A 24,721-nucleotide genomic window follows, 5' to 3' on the forward strand; every position below is an offset into this window, starting at 1 on the left:
GGCCAGGAACCTGTTGCTATGGTTACAGAGGGGCGCCCGCGGCATGCTGGGAGTTGTAGTAGAGAGTGCAGAGAGCCATTCCACCTCCCAGCATGCACCGCTCAGGCTGTTATTAGATGAGTGACAGTCCTGGGAGAATCATTAGTTTATGAGCTGAGCTTCTTCACGATTTATATTATTATTCATTTAATTTACGCAAAATCTTAAAGATTCTGCATTCTGACCCCAAAACACACCCAGAAAACATAAAACTAACTTCTTCAGGCCAGGTTTTTTTGTACCCTTTGTACGCGCTTTGTACTCATGTTTAGCTGTAATTTTCTTCTCCCTCATTTTAACTTTTTTTAATGAAATCATCTAATTTACTTAAAGAAAATAGAGAAAATCTGCTAAAAAAATAAAATACTTTTTCTGATTTTATTTTAAAAATATTTCACTCATCTACAAAATCTAATGAAAATACCAAATGTAATAGGTAATAGGGCATTTTTTCAAAATCTGGTCGTTTTGTCCCATGTCCTATTCGGGACACCTTTAAACCTGGCCAATTCGATTTACCCCCTCATACCATATATTTCTGAAACCCCCCCCCCGCCCCCAAGGTTATTTCAAATGCTGGTATTTTAACACTTTCTATGGCAGGATTTTTGGATAGATCTAGCGCTAATGTTAAAAATTGCTGATAAAATTAAGCAGTTTACTTTTGTTACCATTTTTGGGGTTTTTGAATAAATTTTCTTGGAATTGGCTGGTTCCTGTTATGATATCATGCTGACATCACTGGAGCATTATGTTTAAATGTTACTATATTTTTATTTTACTAATGGCAGTGATTAGTAAGCTGGGCTCCATTGACCTACACGGTTGATTGCAGTACCAATAATCAGCCTTGAGTTGGAGATCAGAGGTCTCGCGCGTCGGTGCGTAGAGAACGCTCGATCGCAACGGGCGTCCCATTACGGTAGGCGTCACTGCTGACACCCTCATAAAACTCACTGGCGTTGAGAAAAGACTCAACCGCGTCCGCCTAGACCCAGATGAGATCTCTGATTACTCCCTCTGCTGGATGATCGCACGCATTGCGATGAGCGATGCACGTTCCATGGAGCCATGCTTGCTGATCACAGTGTGATCAGTGCAGGGGGAGAGCGCAGAGGGAAGAGATTGAGAAACGTTTCTCCTTCTTCCCACAGAGGGAAAAAGTTAAAAGAAAAAGTTTTTCTGATAAAATATAAATAAAACCACATTGCAGTGAATTTATTGATGTCATTGCGACAGCACCGGCATTCATACGATGTACGTGGGATCCCTCACATTGCTTTAGAATAATATGTAAGGGATGTGGCCCTATAGAACATAAAAAATGTGTGGGGGGGTCTTATCAGGGGATGTTGCTGAACGTAAATCAGGTCATAGTTCCTAAGAGGCAACTACAGAATTATTATTTTTCGTGCTTCCATGGTTTCAAACAAAAAGCCCCATCTTTTCTGACAACGATGTATAAATCAAACACGGAACTCACGGTAAAAACGTATCGGAAGGGGTTAAAGACATCCCCCTTTATGAGGGCATGCTGAGACATGAAGTGACACAAGACTCGAGGTCATGCACCAATTTATTTACAGAAGCTTGCTGGCAGTGAGTGTCCACTCCATGCGCATTGATGAGCTGCGAGGGGTGGTGAAAAGGGGATCACTAGTGAACAGCTACCACGTGCACTAAAGTGCACATGATGGCCGGTGATGTTTGATGGAAACGAGTCGATTCCTAGAACGAGACATCTTGTGACTACTGAGACATCTTCCTCCTCTCGCAGCGAGACAGCTAATCAGCCTTGTGGATCTTCTGGTGTTTGAGAAGCAAGGACTTTTCGATAAAGCACTTCCCGCACTGCGAGCACGGGAACGGCTTCCCTCTGGTGTGAATCACCCGATGCCTGACGAGGTTTGAGTTGTGCGAGAACAACTTCCCGCAGTAGGAACATGAATAGGGCTTCTCGCCCGTGTGACTCCTTATATGCGTGACGAGGTGCGAGCTATAGGCGAAGAGTTTCCCGCACTCGGAACACGAGTACGATCTCCCTCCGTTGTGCACCTTCCGATGTTCAACGAGATGTGACCTTTGGTGGAAACATTTCTCACACGCTGAGCACGTGAACAGCTTATCTCCCGTGTGAATCCTGCGATGCGAAATTAATTCCCATTTGTCGGCAAAGCACTTCGCGCAATCCGAGCAGCTGAACGGTTTCTTCTCCGAGTGAACCGTTTGGTTTCTCTCGAGCGTTGACTTCTTCATGGAGTTCTCCTCCCCCCCCGCGTGGACCCTCTGATGCTGAGCGAGGATGTATTTATCGGTGAAGCTCTTCCCGCAGTCTATGCACCCGAACGGTCTCTCTCTGGCGTGGATCATGTAGTGTCTGTCCAGATGTGATTTACTGGAGAAGCGTTTGCCGCAGTCTGGGCAGGTCAGCCGGTCATCGTCGTGGACCGTCTGATGTTTAGCAAGTTCTGAATGGTCAGAAAAGGATTTTGGACACTCAGAGCATCTATACGTCCGTTTCCCCTGACTTGTGTCTGATGAGACGGACGGTTCCTTGCTACGCGCAGATACATATTGTGATGAATATTCTGCCCCTGTATGGTCTATGGCCGTGTAAACCACGATGTCCATGATGTCTCCGTCTTTACAGGAGACCGAGGCCTCCGTCGCGTTTTGTTCAGATCTCCCCTGCGCAGAGCGTTGTTGATTTCTTGTTTGGAGTCTTGTTCTTCGATGGGTTTGAAAGCCGCTTTCAGTTTCGGTTACATCATGTGGTGGAGAAACGGCGGCGCCAAATCCTTGAGATGTGTTTCTCCCCGCGGCATCATCTGTTGGAACAAAACGCGCTGACATTAGATCATTTTCTATAACATGTTCTACAGCAACGCCTGCAGCATGAAGTTATTACACGCTAGACTCCACGGTATAACCGTCCAACTCAACCGTTCTTGGAGAAGAAACCCAATGGGACATCTTACATTCCAAAAGGCCACTGAGAGTGCAACCAAAGTTCAATAAAGACGATCAATAAGTTACATTCAGCCCCCGTCTACTCCCCCCGCTTCTCCTGCTGTAAAGACTCAAACCTTAATCAGTCGTTAGATTCAGGAGCCGTATGTCTATCCCATGCATGTTTAATACCCTCACTGTATCCCGGCTCCAAACCGGACATATTGAGATCTCTCAGTGTTTCATCCAGCTAAGCATTCCTAATTTTAGCGGCCCTGCTCTCAATAACGCTATGGGATGGGGTCTCCAGAACTGTCCAGTTTGCGATTCTTCTCTTAAAGCTACCGTCCTCACCTTCAAGATGTGAGCTGCATCTGTGGAGAGCCTCAGTGGTTTCCTTTTTTGTTTTCTGACAAATTTTATCGCGATGATCTACCTATAACAGAACTTCTCTTAAATATACCCAGAAGGCCATCTAAAGATGTCCGACCATCAAAGACTCTCTCTTTCTTTTCATTGTACAAAAATCATCCTAAATGTTAGTGTGAGTGTGGTTGCAGCGCAGCCTCCGCCTGTATATTAACCTGCACTGATTGACCCCCATCCTACCCATTGGACGCCAGTTATAAAACTCTTACCCAATGAGCCGCGGGGCTGGTGGGTCTCCATCATGACGTCCTCATAGTGCTCCTTGTGTCCTTCTAAATACTCCCACTCCTCCGTGGAAAAGAAGACGGCGACGTCATCACACCTTACAGGAACCTGAGACACACAATGAGCCGTCACCATCCAGACACACGCCTCGGTGTTACCGTATAACGTCCCGTTCCCCGCGGAGCTCACCTCCCCCGTCTCCTGGGGATCGTTCTTATCGGCCGGTTGCGGGGTTTCATTGTCATCGTTCCTCTTATCTGTCAGCGAGGATGCTGGAGGCGCCAGGAATGGGCTCTGGATCCTGAAAGCTTTTTCTGCCGGACGATCCTCCCCGGGGTTCTTCATAATAATATAATCCTATTTATTGAGAGATTAATTAAAACCAGGAAACATCCTCCTGTGTAAATTATTTTCTTTCGCAGTGAAGTGAGAAGACATCTTGCGCAGTGAGGTATGATGTCATAACAATACTGGGCAGATACAGTACCAAGTGCGGAATTATGAACATATAGGAGATTACTGTACCCAGTGTGCACATCCTGAACGCTCTGATATATAGTCAGGAACAGTCAGGTATCGGTGACCTTCCTGCGGAGTTCCCGGCCCCCTCACCTCTCCGGTCAGCAGGCAGATGATCTCCAGGGTGAGATTCAGGATCCTTTCAGACACCTGGTTCCTGTCCATGTTCCTCCTCACAGAGTCCATCAGATGCTCCATTAATGGTCTCTGCTCTGTGCATTTACTGGGAAATTCACTGCTCTGCATGTTGGCTCAGTCGCCCTAAAACGGTGAGATACCCCCCCGTATTACACGTCGGTCTGGGGTCCCCCTGCAACGGGACACAAACACACAGTTGGCATAGGGAGGAGGAAGGTGATGGGAGGGGAGGGAGAGAGGGGGGGAGAGAGAGAGGAGAAGGTGAAGGGAGAGAGAGAGAGAGAGAGAGAGAGAGAGAGAAGGAGGGTGACGGGAGGGAGAGAGAGAGAAGGAGGGTGACAGGAGGGAGAGAGAGAGAGAGAGAGAAGGAGGGTGACAGGTTGGAGGGAGGGAGGGAGAGAGAGGGGTGGCGGAAGGGGAGGGAGAGAGGAAAGTGGCGGAAGGGGAGGGAGAGAGGAAGGTAGCGGGAGGGGAGGGAGAGAGGAAGGTGGCGGGAGGGGAGGGGAGGGAGGAGGAGAAGGGTGACGGGAGGAAGGAGGAGAAGGGTGACGGGAGGAAGAGAGAAGGAGGAGGGTGACGGGATATACAAGGTGAAGGGATAGGGTCCCAAATTGGATAGGGTTGAAGAGGGAAGAATAGGAGACGGGGTGAATATGGGAAAGGAGGGGGGAGAGAGCAGCAGTGAAGAGGCGAGAATAGGAGGTGGGGTGAATAAGGGAAAGGAGGAGGGAGAGACAGGGGGAAGAGTAAAGGGGGAGAGAAGAGGAGAGATGAGGAGCAGGGGAGGGAGAGGAGGGGTGAAGAGGTGAGAATTTGAGGTGGGGTGAATAGGGGAGAGGAGAAGGAGCTGGGGTGAGAATAGGAGGCGGGTGAATAGGGGAAAGGAGGAGAGGAGAGATGAGGATGATGAGAAGGAGGAGGGAAGAGATGAGAATGATGAGGAGAGAATAGGAGGCGGGTGAATAGGGGAAAGAAGGAGGGGGAAAGAGAGGGAGGAGGATGGATGAAGGGGAACGAGATGAAGAGGGAGTGTAGGGGTTAGAATTTCACTGGAAGGGTTTGTGAGAGAATGGAGGGGGAGGGCAATACAAATCTAAAATCCTTTTTATTATAACGGCCGGTACATCCGGTACCGATCCCAGTAACCACCCGAATCATATAACACCCGGAACACCGACACCACGAAAAAGCACCAACCTGCAGCTTCCGTCTCCCGATTACCGCTGCGCACAATCAAACCGGAAGTCACTGCGTTTCAGACCTCAATCTCATTGTTGGGCGGTTTCCGCGCAGAGTTCTATCCACTAGAGATCGCGACAACGCCAAAGCTTAAACCCGTAAACTCCGAGCACTCTTCGTTTATAAAGCAGCCGCCCTATTGATGGAGGTAAAGAGCGACAGACCTGTTTAGAAACAAAGTCAAAACGGCTTTCCCGGTGGAGAAATTGTGTCTCCTAAGGCCAGGAATCTGTTGCTATGGTTACAGAGGGGCACCCGCGGCATGCTGGGAGTTGTAGTAGAGAGTGGAGAGAGCCATTTTTTTATATTTTTTTTTTATTACAGTGGAAGGGCTAAGGGGGCATTTTTTTTAAAAAAATATTCTATTATTTTTCTCTACAATATGGTTAGAGATGCATTTGAAGATCTCCTACATCTTTTGATGGCTGTGATGTAATGGTGACATCACTGGGCTCCCATTCAATTTTATTTTATCTTTATTTCATTTTCCCCCCTTTAATTTTGGAAGGGGGAGGAACTATATTTCCGCCCTCTCATCTGCTTATTCCGATCACAACGTGCAATACAGATCGCAATAACTGTGATCAGCCAACAGGTGGAGCAGCGGGAAAGCCCAGAAGGGTGTAGAAAGACCATGCCGAGGCTCTCCTCTCCTCAAAAGAACTTCCGGGCGCTTCTGCCAGGCTGTAGAAAAAAGGAACGGCTCAGCCTGATGCCCCCCCCACCTCTTCCGGAGCCTGTGTACACCCTGGCCTCTGCATACATGTAACAGAACATAATACCTCTATGTACATACACTGACACACGGTGTGTAAATCCAAACTTTTACTCTCAGCAGAAGTGGTAGAGGGTATTAAACATGCATGGGATAGACATACGGCTCCTGAATCTAAGACAAGACCAACTGATTAAGGTTGGAGTCTTTACAGCAGGAGAAACGGGAGACTAGACGGGGGCCGGATCCTTTCACTATAATATGCAGGTTGAAGTAACAACATTGATTTATTGATGAGATATTCCACGTGTACAATAATCAAGTATCCCCCCCCCAATAAAATGTTCATCAGGATCCAGAAAGGGAGATTTGTCGTCCCCCTCCCCTGGATGTCCATGAAGATGTGTCCCATGGCTATGGCGGCCCCCGTATCGCCCTGTCCTGGGATAGGTAAATATTTCTCCTCTTGTGCTCAGGACGAGGGCTTCTTGTGGACCCGCTGATGATGTATTAAGGACGACATCTCGATGAAGCGTTTCCCGCACTCGGCGCAGGCGAATGGTTTCTCTCCCGTGTGGGTCCGCCGGTGAGCGTCGAGGTTCGATTTCTTGGTGAACGCTTTCTCGCACTCCGGGCAGGGGAAGAGCTTCTCCCCGCTGTGAATGCTCTGGTGTCTCTCGAGGTGCGTGCTGCGGGAGAAACACTTCCCGCACTCGGAGCACGAGAAAGGCCTGACGCCCGTGTGAAGCCTCTGATGCGACACCAGGTTGGACTTGTCAGTAAAGCGCTTCCCGCACTCCGAGCAGGAGAAGGGCTTCTCCCCGGTGTGAATGCGCTGGTGTTTCACCAGATCGGACTTGTATGAGAAGCCCTTTCTGCAGTGAGGGCAGGAGAAGGGCTTCGCCTTCTGGGCCGCCTGGTGCTTCACGCACTTCTGGCAGTCGGAGCAGCTGAGCGCGTTTGGGGCGCCGTGCGTTTGTTGGTGGGCAGCGAAAGCGCCGATTTCGGCTTTCTTCTTCTCCTGATTGTCCACCATGACAAAGTACTGTAGCTGTATATGCTTGGCAGGGGCGTAGATGTCGGTGAAATTTTGCGAGCGAGAGGCGGGTCTCTCCCTAAACCGAGACGTGTGTGGCGTCATTGGGCGGCCGGCGGGTGGATCAATGACCACGGCGGTGGGATTTCGTTGGCATATGGCAGAACCCTCCCTATCGCGAGGTGTGCATTCCACCGGTGCCAACTTGCCCCCTCGTTTGGCCAGTCCATTCTCGATACACGTAGATGTGTGTTTGGGGGTTGTCAAGTCTGCAAGCTTTTCATCGCCCCATGACCCCGAGTCCTCCGTAATCATAACCGTTTTATATTCGATCTGTTCTTCCGAGGAGCTCTCTTCATCCCCTGAGTCCGACTCGTCTTTAACGATAACCGTTTTGTACTCTATCTCGGGTTCCTCTCCGGGTGCGTAGCTGTCGCTGAGATCACCTTCGTCACTTGTGTCCGGTTCCTCCTTTACATGAACAGACGGATGCTCTCTACAAAGGTCTGTGTCCGAGACAGTCCCTTCTTCACACGAGTCCCCCTGAATACGAGGAGGTTCTGTCCGTGTACGTTCCGCGGGGGCGGTACTGTTAACGTCTGTCTCGTTGCCCTCTGCCTGCGCAACGTTCTGTATCGTGCTTCGAACAGATTTCATGCGTCTCGGGGGTGATTTACTTGCAGTCGCGGATTTTGCTCCTTGATCGGTTCTGCCGCCCCATTTAGCTTCACGCCCGCAATCTGCGCTCTCTTGTGAAGTTCTCTCCACTGATCCATCTACGGGAAATAAATGTCAACATTTTAGACGGACATCATTTAAGATTTTCTGATCAAAAACAAACATTTGCATTTCGAGTGCTGCTCTTAACCAATTAGTCTTGTTATTTCTCATGCAGAAAAATTTATAATGAGCAAGAGAGAAAGGAGAGAAAGAGAGCACGAAAGGAGAGAGAGAGAGAAAAGGGAGTGAAAGAGAGAGAGAGAGAAAAGGGAGTGAAAGAGAGAGAAAGACCGTTTACCCCACATAACGTAGACAAGGCCTAACACAAATTATCTTCTTACCCCGAGAAATAAAGGACTGTGGAGTCTCTGTCATGAAATCTCTGTCTCCTTCCAAAAACTCCTCCTATAGGAAGGAACACACACAATGAGCCGCTCCCCACCCCTCCATGGAGAAATAGACGGTGACATCATCACACCTTACAGGAACCTGAGACACACAATGAGCCGTCACCATCCAGACACACGCCTCGGTGTTACTGTATAACGTCCCGTTCCCAGCAGCGCTCACCTCTCCAGTCAGCAGGGACATCATCTTGTTGGTCAGTTCCAGGATCTTCTGCGCGCGGTTACTCTCGTGGGTCGGCGAGTGAGGTGGAGGCACCGGGCTGGGGCTCCGGGTCCTGGGGGGTCCGTCTGATCCATGGGAGCTTCCGCTACACGTAACAGGTTCACCAGACCTCTTGACAACCTTACAGTCCTACAATGGAGAGAACCGACAGGTGTGATGGGCTTCAACGCTGAGGTCCCTGATTGTCCATCCAGACTCATTATCCACCCAAACATCTCAATACCATAACCACGCCTGATGAAGACGAGAAGATGTCCGCCTCAATTCAGCTCAGGGTAAGGGTTCTTCTGGGGCTCTCGGTATTCATTACCTGCTTTCTCCAAAACCTACAGCAACGTCACAGTGACCGGGACAAGACATTCCCAGTGGCCCTCACCTCTCCAGTCAGCAGGGAGATGATCTCCAGGGTGAGGTTTAAGATCTTCTCACAGAGCAGACCGCGGTCCCTCATTACTGCCGGTAACCTGATGGGCTCTGGAACGAGTAAAATATATATACGGCGCTCACCATATGTCACACATGACGTAACCGCAGATGGCGTCAAATGTCCTTGACGGAGGTTCTTCTGTCCTTCTTCCTCAAGCTACTCACCTGTTCAGAGGAGCTTACAATCTACCCCTCTAATACCCTCAGCCAGCACCTTGAAGAAGCCATCTGTCCCACCACCTTCGAGATCTCCGGCCACATCCCTATGTCCGCAAATCGGGGCACCTGTAGCCATCACGAGCTATGACCGGCTCCTGCCCCAATAGCCACTTTAGTCTTGGTCTATGTTAGGCAGGGGAAGTCAGGTGAGGTTTGCAGCCTTAGGGCTCCTTATTCTGGAGGATATTACCCCTGGGGCAATCCACACTGACCCCCCAAAGCCCCCATTTATTCCAAGTGTGGTAGAGACAGGGGGTTTTCTGCTTACTGAGGAGGGCATTAACCCCGGGGCAATAAGGGGTACATTTTACGTCTTGGATCCACACAGACCTGTCAGTCCTGCCCCAAAACACATGAAGTAATCCCACACTGACCTGCAGCTCCTGCTTCATAATTGAGATCATTAGAAACAGGAAGCCACTAACCGGAAACAGCTCACTTCCTGCTTTTTGCGTTCCAAACCTCTTCCTAAACCCTTTTTCGTATTCAACCTGTCGCTATAGAGTTGCAAACACCAGAGTTCGTGGCTTCTGCTGCCATTTCACCGAAACTCTCACAGCTTCACTGAGCAAAAGGCTCCGGCAACATGGCTCCTGAGATAATAGTGCTTCATGTCTCGAGTGTTTATGAGTCTCACGAACAAAAAAAAAAAAATTCAGTTGCATGCTGGGAGTTGTAGTCCACATTTCTATTTATGGGTTTTCCAAGAATACAGCTCCCAGTATGCCCCACAACACCAGCAATCCTATTATTGCCCCCCACCATTGACATAGAAATACTGTTTATCCCTTAACATATGTTTGTAAACCCACGATTCCCCTTTTCCATATATGAGAAACGCACACAAATTATACATCATTTTTTTAGGGAGAAGTAATATAATAAAAAAACATAAAACAGAATAATTACCAGATTTGCTCGATTATAAAACGACCCCCCCAAAATCTGAATATTAATTCAGGAAAAAAAGAAAAAGCCTGAATATAAGACGATCCTGTAGGAAAAAAGTTTTACCAGTAAATGTTAATTCATGTAAACTATATTTTTTTAAAAATAAAAGCTACGATTGAGAAAAATATTTTGTTTTTATTTCCTTTTATTTTCCAACCTGCCCCCCCCCAGTTATGCACATCTGCCCCCAGGCAGCGCTTAGAAGCAGTCATGTAATTTTGTTTCTGGAAGAATCATTATGAAGCCCCCCCGATTCAATTTTATTTATTGATTCTTTTGGTTCATAGATCCAGTGACAAAGCGACCGTCTCCATTTCACCAATACTGTGCTGAGCTCTGGATCAGAACCCCAACAAACACATGGGACGCTATTGGAAGTCCCACCTACGTTTTAAAAAATGTTACCCTCTTTACAGAAATGAAGTCGAAAATCACCAGAATTTTTTTTTTCTTGGGTTCATTCCGGAATTAGTGAAAGGCGGTTGATTTCTCTCTCGTGTGAATCAGCTGATGTTTAAGAAGGTTGGCGTTTTGGCTGAAACGTTTCCCGCATACCGAGCAGGCGAACGGTTTCTCCCCAGAGTGAATCCTCAGATGCGTGACGAGTATTGACCTCTGAATAAAAGATTTCCCGCATTCGGGACACGCGAACGGTTTCTCCCCCGTGTGAATCCTCCTATGTCTGTCGAGGGTTGATTTATCCGTGAAACATTTCCCGCAATCAGAACATGAGAACGGCCTTTCTCCGGTGTGAATCCTCCGATGTTTCAGGAACTTTGACTTATGGGTGAAGTCCTTCCCGCAGTCAGAACACGTGAACGGTTTCTCCCCGGTGTGAAGGAACTGGTGTCTAACCAACCGCGAGCTACGGGTAAAACATTTCCCGCACTCGGGGCACGAGAACCCTCTCTCCCCTGTGTGGATGATCTGATGTCTAAAAAGACTCAACTTGTCGGTAAAGCATTCCCAACACTCAGAACACGAGAACGGCTTCTCTCCTGTGTGGCTCTTTTGGTGCGTGAGAAGGTGCGCGCTTTGGGTAAAACCCTTCCCGCAGTCGGGACACGAGAATGTTTTATCTCCGTTGTGAGACTCCTGAGAACTAAGATCTGAGGTCGACGTAAAACTTTCCAAGCTCTCGGAACAGTTGTGAACGCTCTTTGTTGGGTGATCTGCTTGGAATGGTGGATGAGAAGATGCATCACTACACGTCTCCATCTTAGACATCTTTAGCGAGAGGCTTCCTTCTTCGTATGTGCCCGATTCATTCTTAATTAAGGTTGATGTATACTGTAACTGTGTATTGTCTCTGGATGTAGATATGTTGGGGTCTATGAAACCTCCTCCTTCACACAAAGCCGATTCCTCCTTAATACGAGTCACTGGATACTCTGTCGCTGTACCTGGTACAGGTTTGGCGTTGTCTGTGAGAGTTGTGTCTTCGCAGGTATCTGAATTCTGCCCCATATTCCTCAGACAGTTGGTCTGTTTCTTCTGTGGTTCTCTGGCAGGCAAGCATTGGGTTCCCCTATTTTTGGTACGGTCTCTGTGTGATTCTGCAGAATCGGCCGACGTAACACGAAGGGGAAATTCGCTGCACGTAGTGCTCGCCATGAACCCTTCTCCTGGAAGTAGATGGATTATGAGGCGATTGCGAAACTAAACACGTTGGCGATCAACAATCAGTGGCAAATGACTGACTCAATCAACAACTAAACAATACGGGAGAGGTATTGTTGTACAACTCTTACCTAATGAGCCGCGGGGCTGGTGGGTCTCCATCATCACGTCCCTGTAAAGCTCCTTGTGTCCTTCTAAATACTCCCACTCCTCCATGGAGAAATAGACGGTGACATCATCACACCTTACAGGAACCTGAGACACACAATGAGCCGTCACCATCCAGACACACGCCTCGGTGTTACTGTATAACGTCCCGTTCCCAGCAGCGCTCACCTCTCCAGTCAGCAGGGACATCATCTTGTTGGTCAGTTCCAGGATCTTCTGCTCGCGGTTCCTCTCGTGGGTCAGCGAGTGAGGTGGAGGCACCAGGCTGGGGCTCCGTGTCCTGGGGGGTCCGTCAGACATATCACCACCCTTCTTAACAATCATGTAATCCTACATGTAGAGAAAGTTAAGGACATCAAAGTGTCACCTTCTCATGTCCTATATTATGCCCTGTTCATGCATGAAGATGAAGGGAGGTACTGGATAAGTAGTTGTGGATGTGGTGTGGATAGAGACCCTGCCGCTACAGAAATGTGTGGATATGCATAGGAGGGATCGAGACATTCCTGTATGCAAATATTAGACTGGAGTCCAATTAAGAGACCTCAGTGGACTGGAGATTATCTTCTGAAAATCCGATTTAACCTTCGTTATAATTAGATAATTCACACTAATAACGTGAAGCGCCGTCTCACCGATGCCCTCACCTCTCCGGTCAGCAGGGAGATGATCTCCAGGGTGAGGTCCAGGACCCTCTCAGTCACCCGATTCCCGTCCTTCATGATCGTGGGGTCAGTGGGACTCTCCGAGGATAGGGTCCGGTAATCCCGGTCCCTGAGGCTATTTTTTCAAATGGAATCTAGAAAGGGAAGCAAAAATTGCTCAGATAACCAGAGAGAGAGGACTGAGAGTGACTCCCGGGGACCATAATCTACAATCCCTGACATGCACCAAATATTAACCCGTTAATAGCTACATATAGGTGCACCAAATGAAATCAGAGGATATGTGTGACCCTGAGAATCTGCCCCTTAGCGGATTTAGCCCATTTACCCTGAAACTGGGGTGAAAACCCTGAGAGTCTTTATATTAATCCCGAGACTCGGGTAAAAACCCTGAGACCCTGGCCCTTCACCCCGGGACTGGGGTAAAAACCCTGGGAATCTGCCCACTGACCCTGAGACCCTGGCGTGGGGTAAAAACCCTAAGGTGCCGGTGATGCTGGTAGGTCTCTCACCCGTTTCATCAGTCACCACATGCATTGCATATAGGAGGGTAGCGGCTGGCGACAGACCACCTGGAAAACAAACACACGTGACGTTATAGTCATGTATGACCAGTAACCGCTTCCGCTGCAGATCATCTCATTACTGGAAGCACTGGCTCTGCAGAGCATTTTATTACCCCCTAACTGCAGAACCTCTCACCCATCTCTCTCTCCTGTGAACCCTCCCCTATGTGACACCTTCCTAAAGACAGCTCCCTGTCTCCACTACCCTTTCTCTGTTGCCCAGTGGGACACAGAAATCCGTGACTGCATTTACACATCACCAGCAGCTGTCCAGGAAGTTTGCCCTCATCCAACATGGCCGCCAGTAACTTCCTGACAAAGATACTCCAGCCACTTCCTGTCTATATCTACTGCACAGGCTTTTCTGACGACGAATGGGTAAAACTACATCTCCCATGAGCCCTTGCGCAAGAAGCTCCTCTGGGAAGGGGGGTTTCTAGGGGCTTCTCTATATGGGGTGTGATGACAATAGTAATAATTAACAAAAAAAAAAAACACAAAAATGTAACACATAATATATATAATACGTTTTTAAGTGTATTTTGATTATATCACAAAATAAATGTTTAATTGGTTTATTATATTAAATATATAAAAATGGTGCATTTTTTTTTTCTTTGGTGGTACTTACAGAGAAGACAGTCTAGGTATGATATTCTCAGGCAGATCCCTCCTAAGAGGTCACTCTGTTTTTTTCCTCCCCTGCTGTAGTTTCTTCCTCTCCTGATGCCCCTTTTCCCTTCTTTCCTCACCTGATGCCCCTTCCCCCCCGATGCCCCTCTTTCCTAGAGCTGGGTATGAGGGGATTAATTGTAAAACACACAATAGTAGGTACCTTCCCTTTAAAAAGACTCTTTAACTTTGTATGGGCATGGGGGGTATCTTCTTGCCCCTCATTAGGACGTCCTTCGGACTGGAGAAGTGCGGCCGGATAGCAGTAAAGAGAGGCAAGATGCTTAAGACCGACGGGGTGGAACTACCAGCAGGGCACACAGCAGACATACAGGCCAGCTACCAGTACCCTGATACCCCAGTCACATGGGATCCACGATGAGGAGGCAAGGAAGGCAGCAACATCCGAGTATCTCCAAAGGATAAGGGAGATCCTGAAGAGCCAGCTTATCGGGAAGTCTGAGAGAGACCCCAGCATCAGCGCAGGGTATTCCAGTTACCCCGGGCAGTGGGGCAAACACAGGACTCGGGAAGCTGCTCACTGACTCCGAGATCCACCCCTGTAGGGTACTTCATCATAGCTGACAGCAGACCAGAATTTCCTGGGAGAGTCACGCCCATTGGTCTCATGTATATCCTATTATCTGTGCCGGAAGGGGCGGGGTTTAAAAAAAAATAAAAAATACTTTTGATAAAAACGATACCTTTATCAGCTACCAGACTGTTTTAGATTGTTAGCTTTCAATACCACGTAAGTCTCTTCGTAAGGGATTTTATCAGAGCATCTTCAGTATCCCCGCGCTTGGCCTTATTTGCCGGTGCGTAGTGATGGGGGAGCAGTAAAGGTCTGAAGCGACAGACCTCGCACTCCCTAATGCTGAGCCGACTAGAGGGCGATTGCGATAGCAGCCCCCATATAATTTATCTCGCAGTCGGGCTCTTAATTCTTTCTGGTGACTCGGTTATGGATAAGGGGTGCCCTTATACATAACCGAGTCACAAGAAAAAATTTGCCCCTAGCTGAAGGTGTATCAGCACCTGAAAACTACTATGATATATATCCCATTTCCAATAAAAAGACCACCAGAAACATTAGTGATTACGTAATCTCAATAATAATGTATGCGTGGCTATATTCAGGTGAGAGAAAAAAAATATTCAGACAAAGGGGTTAAAGAAACAAATGTGTGAAAAAAAACAACAAGAGAAAGGGCTTTGCCGGTGAGTCAGGAGCAGGCATGATTCAGCAGAGGGCAGGAAAAAATAGAAACACAGGGCACGCAAGTTGGGAAGATGGCAGACGATAGAGGTGGAGACGCGCTCCCCAACCACAACCCAACCGGGGAAAAAGACAAGGCCAGCAAAAACCAGGGAAAGAAGTATTTTTAATCTCTCTTTCTCTGTGAATTTGCATTATTCTGACCAACTGGAGCGCTTCTGGAGGCCCAGGGAGCCACTGGAAAGCAGAAAGGGACACAGGTAAGGAGACTTGGAGAATATCTAACATCTGTTTATAGGCCTCACGCCTAACTTAGAGAGTTGAATTAGAAGGTAAACGGCAGCCCGTATTCGAGATAATAACGTATTTGAAGCGTGGGAACCGTTTCTCACATTTGGAACAGGAATAAGGCTTCTCCCAGGTGTGAATTCTGACAAGGTCAGCGAGTCTCTTGCTACCGCCATGCGTTCCCCACACATTTCCAAACTCACGGAAATGTTTTTTCATCCGCGTGCATCTGCTGGTGGGCCACTAAACTTGACCTATGCTTGAAACATTTGCTGCACTCTGAACACGTATAAGGCTTCTCCCCGGTGTGAACTCTGAGATGTTCATGAAGTCGGCATTTACTAATAAAACATTTCCCGCACTCCGAACACGGAAACGGTTTCTCTCCTGTGTGAGTCCGCTGGTGGAGGGTAAAATCTGATGACCTCGTGAAACATTTTCCGCACTCTGAGCAGGAATAAGGCTTCTCTCCGGTGTGAATTCGAAGATGTCTATCAAGAGCCCCTTTATTGCTACAACATTTCCCGCACTCGGAACACGCAAATGTTTTATCACCCGTGTGAGTCCGCTGGTGGTCTAAAAGATGTAACTTTTGCGTGAAGCGTTTCCCGCACTCAGGACATGGAAAAGGTTTCTCCCCGGTGTGAAGTCTGAGATGTTGAACGAGGTGCCACTTACTGGTTAAACATTTCCCGCACTCGGAACACGGAAATGGTTTTTCGCCCATGTGACTCCGCTGGTGGACGACATAATGAGACTTTTGTTTGAAGCATTTCCCACACTTAGAACACGGAAAAGGCTTCTCCCCGGTGTGAATTCTGAGGTGTCGGCGAAGGCCTGCTTTCCTCTTGAAACATTTCCCGCACTCTAGACAGGAATAAGGCTTCTCCTCGGTGTGAATTTGGAGATGTTTAATAAGTTCCTTTTTACTGTTACAACATTTACCGCACTCGGAACACACAAATGGTTTTTCACCCGTGTGAGTCCGCTGGTGAACTAAAAGATGTAACTTTCTTGTGAAGCATTTCCCGCACACAGAACACGGAAAAACCTCCTCCCCGGTATGAATTTTACGGTGTCGGAGAAGGTCTGCATTCCACTTAAAACATTTCCCGCACTCGGAACACAGAAAAGGCTTCTCGCCGGTGTGAACTCTGAGGTGTCGAAGAAGATCTGCATTCCACTTAAAACTTTTCCCGCACTCTGAACAGGAATAAGGCTTCTCCCCTCGCTGATGGCTAATATGCTCCGAATTAGAGTGAGAACTTTTCTCGCCGTCCTGAGAGGAGACCGCCGATCTATTATGGATGGTCTGATGTAGAAGAAGATCAGAGTCACTGGTAAACCGTTCCTGACACTCGGGGCAGCTATATGTAACCTCATCGGGGGGTGTTTCACACTGAAAATGTGTGTTACTGGTTTGGGTTTTATCAGTAGAAGTAGATCCCTTGTGTTCGGTTGGGATCCAATAATCTTCATTGGAAGCGGATTCCTCCTTTACGTGGACAGACGTATTATCCCCCCCGTCGTGCTCTGTGTGTGTATCGGGGGCTGAGACATTTCCGTCTTCATCTGAGGGGGATCCGTCCTCATTACGAGTCGATGTGAGCTCTGTCTGTGGAGACTCCGCCGGGTCGCAAATGTCTGTCTCTTCACATGAGGCGGATTCCTCCTTAATAAAATGAGACGTCTTACAGTCCAGCGGAGAATTAGGTGCTCGATCTCTGACCTCGGATGCATCTGTCGGAGAGAAACGATCAAATTAAGTAAAGCAGCAGAATCTGCTTCTCTGTTATACTAATATTTTCAGATTATTTTAGAGAATGGCGGCCATCACCGCTTTTATGCGTTACTAATATCAATAAGTAAACTGCCTACAGCTTGTGTGATGTAAATTCCCTGTTTGGATGAGGTCTACATTCTCCTCCCAGACCCTTACAAAAGCTGCATTGACCAATCAACACCAAGCAGCAAGAAACAGTCGCTAAGTTACACAGTTTCTCTTCAACAATAGGGGTAGAGAGAACTTCTATTCTCTTGAACTGCATTATTATTATTCCTCCTCATTAAGTTAAGATGGCCGCTCCAATAGTCTACGTGTAAGAGGGGTTTCTTTACATATATATTGCTTACTCTTATTTGTGGATTACGTGGGTTAAGCGAATAGAGATTCAACATGGAGGATCTGAGGGACAGATCTGCCTTAAACAGTGACAGTTCTCATGAGTATAAACTCGCTCCCCGCTGTCTCCCCGGCTCTCACATGTTGTTGGGTAACAGCGGCTCCGGCTCCTGAGATCTCTCGCGGCTGCCTTATTGCCGAGTATTTATTATACGGACCTCACATTTTACATGTTATTTTTTACAGAGAAGATGCCTTAATATCTACACACAGACCGCAGGGATTAAACCTCTTACCCGGAGAGCCGCGGGGCTGGTGGGTCTCCATCATCACGTCCCTGTAAAGCTCCTTGTGTCCTTCTAAATACTCCCACTCCTCCATGGAGAAATGGACGGTGACATCATCACACCTCACAGGAACCTGAGACACACAATGAGCCGTCACCATCCAGACACACGCCTCGGTGTTACTGTATAACGTCCCGTTCCCAGCAGCGCTCACCTCTCCAGTCAGCAGGGACATCATCTTGTTGGTCAGTTCCAGGATCTTCTGCTCGCGGTTCCTCTCGTGGGTCAGCGAGTGAGGCGGAGGCACCGGGCTGGGGCTCCGGGTCCCGGGGGGTCCGTCTGACACACGGGGGCCGTCGCTGGGTGGGACGCAGTCACTGGGCTTCCTCACAATCATATAATCCTAATTGTATTAAACAAATCTTTACCACAATGGAAAGAAAAAGGCGTCTAAACCCCAATATGTTAATGGCCACCCATATGCCAAATTATCTCAGTCTGTTACTGGTTCCAGAAGAAAGCCTCCTAGGACCCCTCACCTGCCCAGTCAGTAAGCAGATAATCTTCAGGCTGAGGGTTAATATCTCCTCAGCCAAATGGCCGGTCTTGAGGTGGCTTCCGATGACCATTGTGCTCTCCGTTCACAGCAACATCAACCTAAAGAAAGACAGAACATCACCTGTCTGCACAGAGCGGCCCCCTGGGTGCAATCACCTTCCCGACAGACGCCCACATCGCAGGGAATGTGAGGAACGACGTGTCGGGGGCTATCTGCATCCTCGTTTCAATGACATTTATTAGATGAACAACTGGATAAAACCTGCAGCAGAAGCTGGAACGTCACACATTTCCCTCCCAATTCCTGGGCTATAAATCCCACTCCTGTAAACTAACAGCCCTGATTTGGCCACATGATTTGTTATGATGTCAGTGCAAGGATGAAATGGGGTATCTGGGGGTAACAGAGCGGATTGTATTTCAAATAAAATAAAACATATACAGTGGCCATAATATTCTGCGTGCGGACAAGTAAGAGGAATAATGGTATCGTCAGCGGGGGGTATATCAGGCGGCGAGTTATCATTTCGTTCTGTTAGAAAGACGAGTGGGCAGAGTGAGGGTCCGGGCGACTTTCACGAGGGCCATATTGTGGAGGCGAGATCACTGGGCCAGAGCATCTATAAAACTCCAGCTCTTGTGGAGGGTCCCGGTCTGCAGGGGTCTGTATCTATCAAAAGGGGTCCAAAGAAGAAAGAGTGGTTACTGGAAACAGGGTCAGGGGCCGCCGAGGCTCATTGATGCACGTCGGGCAGAAGGCCAGCCCGTGGGGTAAAATCCAACAGACGAGCGACTGCAGCTCAAGTTGCTGAAAGAGCGAACGCTGGTTCTGAAAGGGGTCAGCACACGCAGAGCATCGCAGTTTGTTGGGTATGGGGGCCACGTAGCCGCATACCAGTCAGGGTGCGCATACTGACCGCTGGGCACGCGAGCAAAAGAACTGGGCCGCGGAGCGACGGGAGAAGGTGACCTGGTCTGAGGAACAACAAGTTCACAATCCCTATCTGTGCAGCTCAGGGCCTGGAGATGTCACATGACTGTTTTATAAAGAGAACTACAACTCCCATAATCCTCAGCATCCCATTATAATCCCCACACACCCAGCTTCTGCCTCACAATACACACAAGGACTGTAACTCCCATCACACACCGGTCTCCTCTCATAACGTTATTACCATAAAATAAAATATTGCTATTCCCATCATCCAGATACCCCCTTTGCTTGCCTCCCATCATGCAACGGGATCAAAAGTCACTTTAAACAAGGACTCCAACTCCCTCTATGTATCCCGATGGACAGAGAGAGGAAACCATCATCCTCATGCCAGTTTGGGGTAAGGCCAACAATGACTACAAACCGGTAATCCTCACAGGAGAGCGTCCGGTCCGCAGCTTCTCAATACGCAGGAAGTACTACAAGCACTTGGAACGCAAAACCGGAAGTTAAATGGAACGCAAAACCGGAAGTAATCTTTGTCACATAAGAAACGCATCCTGAGGAAACCAAAGGAAGTTTACAAGTTACATTCGGTGTTGGGATTTAAAGAGAAGTGTGACCCCCAGGAGCTGACACTCTCCCTGTAACCCCTGGATGGTCTGTGTGCAGGTAAATGCTGGGGGGAGGGGGCAGTCTGGGCCCAGGAGCTGACACTCTCCCTGTAACCCCTGGCTGGTCTGTGTGTGCAGGTAAATGCTGGGGGAGGGGCAGTCTGGGCCCAGGAGCTGACTCTCTCCCTGTAACCCCTGGCTGGTCTGTGTGCAGGTAAATTCTGGGGGAGGCAGCCTGGGAAGGGTTAATAAAGAGGGTTGTAAAGATGTTGTCAGAAGGTTTTACATCATTATTTCCTCTTTTATAGCTGGGACTCCATCCAGATGCCTCTGCAGGGTGTGAGAATGTTACAGATGAGGTGCCTCTAAGTCTAGCTTCAATGTAACCTAAAATATTATTATTATACTTTATTTATAAAGCGCCGACAGATTCTGCAGGGCTGCACAAAGATGTTCCCGCAGGAACTTACATTCTAGGTGGATAAAAGATAGGTTAGAGTCTAGGGTCACTCCGAGGCAGCGGACTTGTGGTGAAGGAGAGATAGTGGTACCGTCGACAGTGATAGACAGGTCAGAGGGAGGGATTAGGAGGAGTTTAGGGATTCGGGATGCAGTATAGAGCAGATGGGATTATGCACACGGGCGCGTGTTATATCTCTCACATACACACTGATTCACTTATGCACATACCGTCACGTAATACATTTTATAGAAATTATTAGGAATTTACGCTGCACCACCATCAATGTCTAGCTCAGCATTTAGGGACGGTAGTTATGTTGTACCACTGTCAGTGCCTGGCTCAGTATATGATAGGAGTTATGCTGTTGTGGTATACTGTTCCTTTAAGAAAGGACACTCTGGCCTGATTGTTGGGAACTCTATGGTCAGCGGCCATTTTAAGTTTAGCGTCAGTTTTCCAGTTTGGGAGTTAGCTTTGCGTCTGAGCTGAATAAAGAACTGCTCTGTGTAGTGCTGGCTCCTGCTCTCCATGTTAAACACTACACACAGAAAACACTACATGCTGTCAGGAGTGCCGGAGTAAGGATATTGTTACTAGGACTTTATTTACAGCTCATCCAGCATCAGCATGGAGATTTTCAAACCACCAGAGCCTCTGCGGTTCACAGGAAATGTAAACTGGAGCACATGGGAGCAGAGATTTTTAATTTATGCTGAGGCTGTGGAAATTTATATAATTATAATTTATGCATGTTGTGGGTGGGGAAGGACAAGAGGTTTACAACACACTGGAGTCAGCCCTGTCTGTTGAAGTTGTTCAGGGACCACCGTAATCCAAAGAAAAATGTTGTGTTTGAGCGACACAAGTTTTGGACACATCCACATCTGGAGGGGCAAGATGTTGAAGGATATATGACGGAATAAAGAGTGAAAGCAAGAGACTTTAAATTTGGGACTATACTTCATGACATGTTTAGAGAGAAATTGGTTTTTAGTGCTAGTGATGCCGGAATTAGAGAACGTCTGCTCAGAGAGACTGGCGTCACACTTCAAAAGGCAGTAGAGATGTGTCAGGCTGCTGAAGCCACAAAAGCCCAGGTTCAAGTTATGGCTGCAAACGTGTCAGCAAGCGCTTACCAGCCTATTCATGCATTAGAGCACAAATCTATTACATAAGTGATGGTGGGTAAAGGGGATGGAAAACCCTTCCACTTAAAATTAAAGGGGTAGTAGGAGCATTATTATTGCACACTCATCGACAGACACCAGACAAGCCAGAAGGCCTGTTCCCTCAGAAATCTCATGGTGCTGCCACAATCACAAGGGATTCTGGGTAGGTGCATGCAAATAAGGTCAACCTTTTGCGTCTATATCCACTTCATGCATGATCCCTTGAGTAGAAATCGACTCTCTTTAAGCCAACAGAGGCAACTAGATGCAGAAAAAAACAAACTTCACTATGTTACAAGGGCTGAGCAACAATGGAATGTGTGGCAGCGTTCACCCACCTCGAAGATGGCCAGCCTTTTAGTGTGTTTGTTACATGTGCAACAAAAATAATCACTTTGCAAAATGCTGTAAATCCAGGAGCCAGGAGGGTGAGAGAAAAAACACTTAAGACTTTATTTATGGGACTAATAGTGAGAGATAAGATGTCTAACCAAGGAAAAGGAAACAAACTAAACCACTCGGCATGCTTCTCTGAGGTGCAAATCAATGGTGCACCCGTTACCTTCAACCACTAAAGACTTTATTAAGCAGTCCCTAGACTCTCAGTCATGACTCATTCAAGACTATATTAACGCTAACTCAGGGGAGATAAAAGAAGAAATGAAAATAATTTCTGATAAACCTGGAAGAACGTATAAGTAAAGTAGACACTCAATATAAAGACATAAAAAACGTGACTGTGGATTTCAACCAGAAAATTTAAAATATGGAAATAAAATTGAACTGCTTTGGGCGATTAAACTTATGTTTCCGGAATATACCGGAGGAAATTACACCAGACAAACTGGAGGATTATTTGTCAGAATTTAGCAAACTTTTGAATGTAAAATCTATAGGACGGAAAATTGAGCTGGAAAGGGTACATTGAACGTATAAATCAAAAGACATTCCTGAGGTGTTCCCCAGGGATGTTATTGTGAACTTCCACTCACTTTCTACTAAGGAAAAGATACTAAGAGCCTATAGAGAATGTGACGGAGACCCGTACCTGGACTGAGTAGCTCCGCCGTAGAGATCTTCCCTGCCGCTGAAAGCTTAATTGCTCAAGGGATTAACCCTTCATATTTCCCCAAGCACTAGCCGAGACTTAGTGTAGGGGTAAAACAAAACAGACCTTATTGAGGAAAGCACAGGTATTGATACACACAAACATGATAGGATTACAGGTATAATCTCATCACTCCCAGACAGCCCGGCATCTCCATACAGTTCTATGGCCAGAAATGCCCATCTGACAAAGAGTCACTATTTGCTGGGTGATCCCGAGGGTGCGGCGTCAATCCCGGGGCACCATTGGAGAGCTCAGGATCCAAAGATGTTATGGTCCAAAAAGCGACGTGATCTGATGTCGGGACTCTGAGCGACAGGGTTGGAAACTTCCCAGGGAATAGTCCATGTGGTAGCCGGACCAGAGTTCCATAGCCGCTGCTGGGTAACCCCGGTCCTAAAGATTGGTTAAAAAAACCAGAGTTCCCAAATGAGCTCCCTCTCAGTGACCACAAGTGTTGCCCACCACGAGTTTAATGTAACCTCAAAAGAGCAACGTGGTGGGACAAAGGATGTCCGTAGCGACACATTTCCAATTGCCGGCAGGGTTGGCCGCGGTCCCTAGCCGCCGGCACAGTTCCATGCATTTGCAGCTTTGTCCCAGTCATGTGCAAAGCAGGGGGGGGGGAATGTGGAATTCGACCAACATTAGGGGTATACAGGGTGCGTGAACCTTTAGCCCTTGTTAAAACTACAGAGATGGGGTATAACACAGGAAAACAGGTATGGGACCAAATTAACATAGGGTCTAAACAGATGGGCTGTCAGAGAGAACATCAGCTAGCTGGCTCTCAGACATTAAGATCTTTCCGGATTGGTCTAACCATACAAGAAAATGGAGAACATTGTTCTCAACAATCCCACCAATGTTGAGAAAACATAATAGAAGTTACAAATGGGGTTTTCTCCCTAGCTTTGCAAATTCTATGGAAAGGAAAGACAGAAAGACTATAGGAACTGATTAAATAATATGTAGACTACACACCATATATATATATACACAGGAGGTACACAGGAAAAGCACTATAGCCACGTTTGCTTTAGGTTCCAAGTGAGAACGCTATAGATAATAAACACGGGGGGCGAGTAAGAGTCATATAGCCCCACTAAAGGTTTTAAGAGATATGCACTGAGACACAAAAGAAGGTTAATTGGAACATTGTTTTTTTCCACCGGTGGGGATATTTTGGCATAAGTGTGTCATTTAGAATTACACATCTGTTAATGCATCAAGAGGCTAATGCTGCAGTAATTGGAGGATATATTTTAATGCAAATTGGATATTAAGTCCATTTGACTATATGTGAAGAAATAGGGACACAAATAGATCACGTGTTATTGATTTTTCTCTCCTTTCATCTCCTCCTGTATTGGGTATGCTCTCCTTATGGCGATGTACTATCATCTGTATTGATCGTACGATTGTCAATAGGAGTAGAAATTTTTTTTTTTTTTCTCCTCACGTATGTTGCTAAACCGATTGAAGGCCTGTCACTAGGAGCGATATAATGTTATTTTCTCTTTTCTTCTTCCCGCTCGCGCCTAATGAACGTAGGGCAAGATTTTGCTGTGTTTCCCCTCTTGTGTCTCTATAGTAAGACACAGTGGAGTGTATCGAAGGGATACAGGAGTGATGTTCTTTGGTAAATGGTCCACTAGATCATCAATACTACAGGAGGAAATCTATGCGATTATGTATTGGTATGAGTGTGACGTAGACTTACTATTGGATTTTTACTAGAGTAGGGTGAAGGAAAAGGAAGAGAAAGAAAGAAATATGATTAAAATGATATCATGAAAGGGATTGCAGGGATTAAATTCTATTTACCTTACTAAAGAAAAAAACTAAGATATGTCTCCTACAAGAAACTCATTGGAGAAGTCCCGAGAAAATTATATGAGGTGGGTGCAAATTGCGAATAATAATATATGCTTCCTTGATATAGTGTATACCATAATAAATCTATATTTACCAAATAAAAATCCTGTTTAACACCTAAGAGTAAGTTTGGAAACCTTTGAGAAGGTAAAAGT

General features: G+C 47.2%; 2 protein-coding genes across 2 annotated transcripts; both read right to left on the reverse strand.

Annotated features, from left to right (window-relative positions):
- Positions 1–1,543: 1,543 nt before the first annotated feature.
- LOC128469264 (zinc finger protein 845-like) lies at positions 1,544–12,802 on the reverse strand. The gene is made up of 12 exons (XM_053451088.1): positions 12,671–12,802; positions 11,987–12,353; positions 10,710–11,860; positions 9,659–9,781; positions 9,016–9,222; positions 8,580–8,768; positions 8,351–8,414; positions 6,729–8,065; positions 4,255–4,401; positions 3,832–3,999; positions 3,627–3,750; positions 1,544–2,867 (listed from the first exon to the last, which is right to left on the reverse strand). The coding sequence occupies exons 1-12, from the start codon at positions 12,743–12,745 to the stop codon at positions 1,825–1,827; spliced, it is 4,995 nt and encodes a 1,664-aa protein (XP_053307063.1). The 5' UTR covers positions 12,746–12,802; the 3' UTR covers positions 1,544–1,824.
- Positions 12,803–15,314: 2,512 nt separating this feature from the next.
- LOC128469265 (oocyte zinc finger protein XlCOF22-like) lies at positions 15,315–18,499 on the reverse strand. Its single transcript, XM_053451089.1, has 3 exons — positions 18,382–18,499; positions 17,852–18,245; positions 15,315–17,173 (listed from the first exon to the last, which is right to left on the reverse strand). The coding sequence occupies exons 1-3, from the start codon at positions 18,469–18,471 to the stop codon at positions 15,633–15,635; spliced, it is 2,025 nt and encodes a 674-aa protein (XP_053307064.1). The 5' UTR covers positions 18,472–18,499; the 3' UTR covers positions 15,315–15,632.
- Between the last annotated feature and the right edge of the window lie 6,222 nt (positions 18,500–24,721).

This window comes from Spea bombifrons, chromosome 11 (assembly GCF_027358695.1).
Source record: "Spea bombifrons isolate aSpeBom1 chromosome 11, aSpeBom1.2.pri, whole genome shotgun sequence".
NCBI lineage: Eukaryota > Metazoa > Chordata > Amphibia > Anura > Pelobatidae > Spea > Spea bombifrons.

Bases quoted from the DNA above. Each gene is read 5' to 3' on its own strand.
- LOC128469264 (XM_053451088.1), bottom strand. From the start codon at position 12,745: ATGAAGGACGGGAATCGGGTGACTGAGAGGGTCCTGGACCTCACCCTG. The intron at 12,354-12,670 runs GTGAGGGCATCG...CTCTACATGTAG, and splicing joins TCTCCCTGCTGACCGGAGAG to GATTACATGATTGTTAAGAA. The intron at 8,415-8,579 runs GTGAGCGCTGCT...TCCTTCCTATAG, and splicing joins TGTCCCTGCTGACTGGAGAG to GAGGAGTTTTTGGAAGGAGA.
- LOC128469265 (XM_053451089.1), bottom strand. From the start codon at position 18,471: ATGGTCATCGGAAGCCACCTCAAGACCGGCCATTTGGCTGAGGAGATA. The intron at 18,246-18,381 runs GTGAGGGGTCCT...TAATACAATTAG, and splicing joins TCTGCTTACTGACTGGGCAG to GATTATATGATTGTGAGGAA. The intron at 17,174-17,851 runs GTAAGAGGTTTA...TCTCTCCGACAG, and splicing joins CCAGCCCCGCGGCTCTCCGG to ATGCATCCGAGGTCAGAGAT.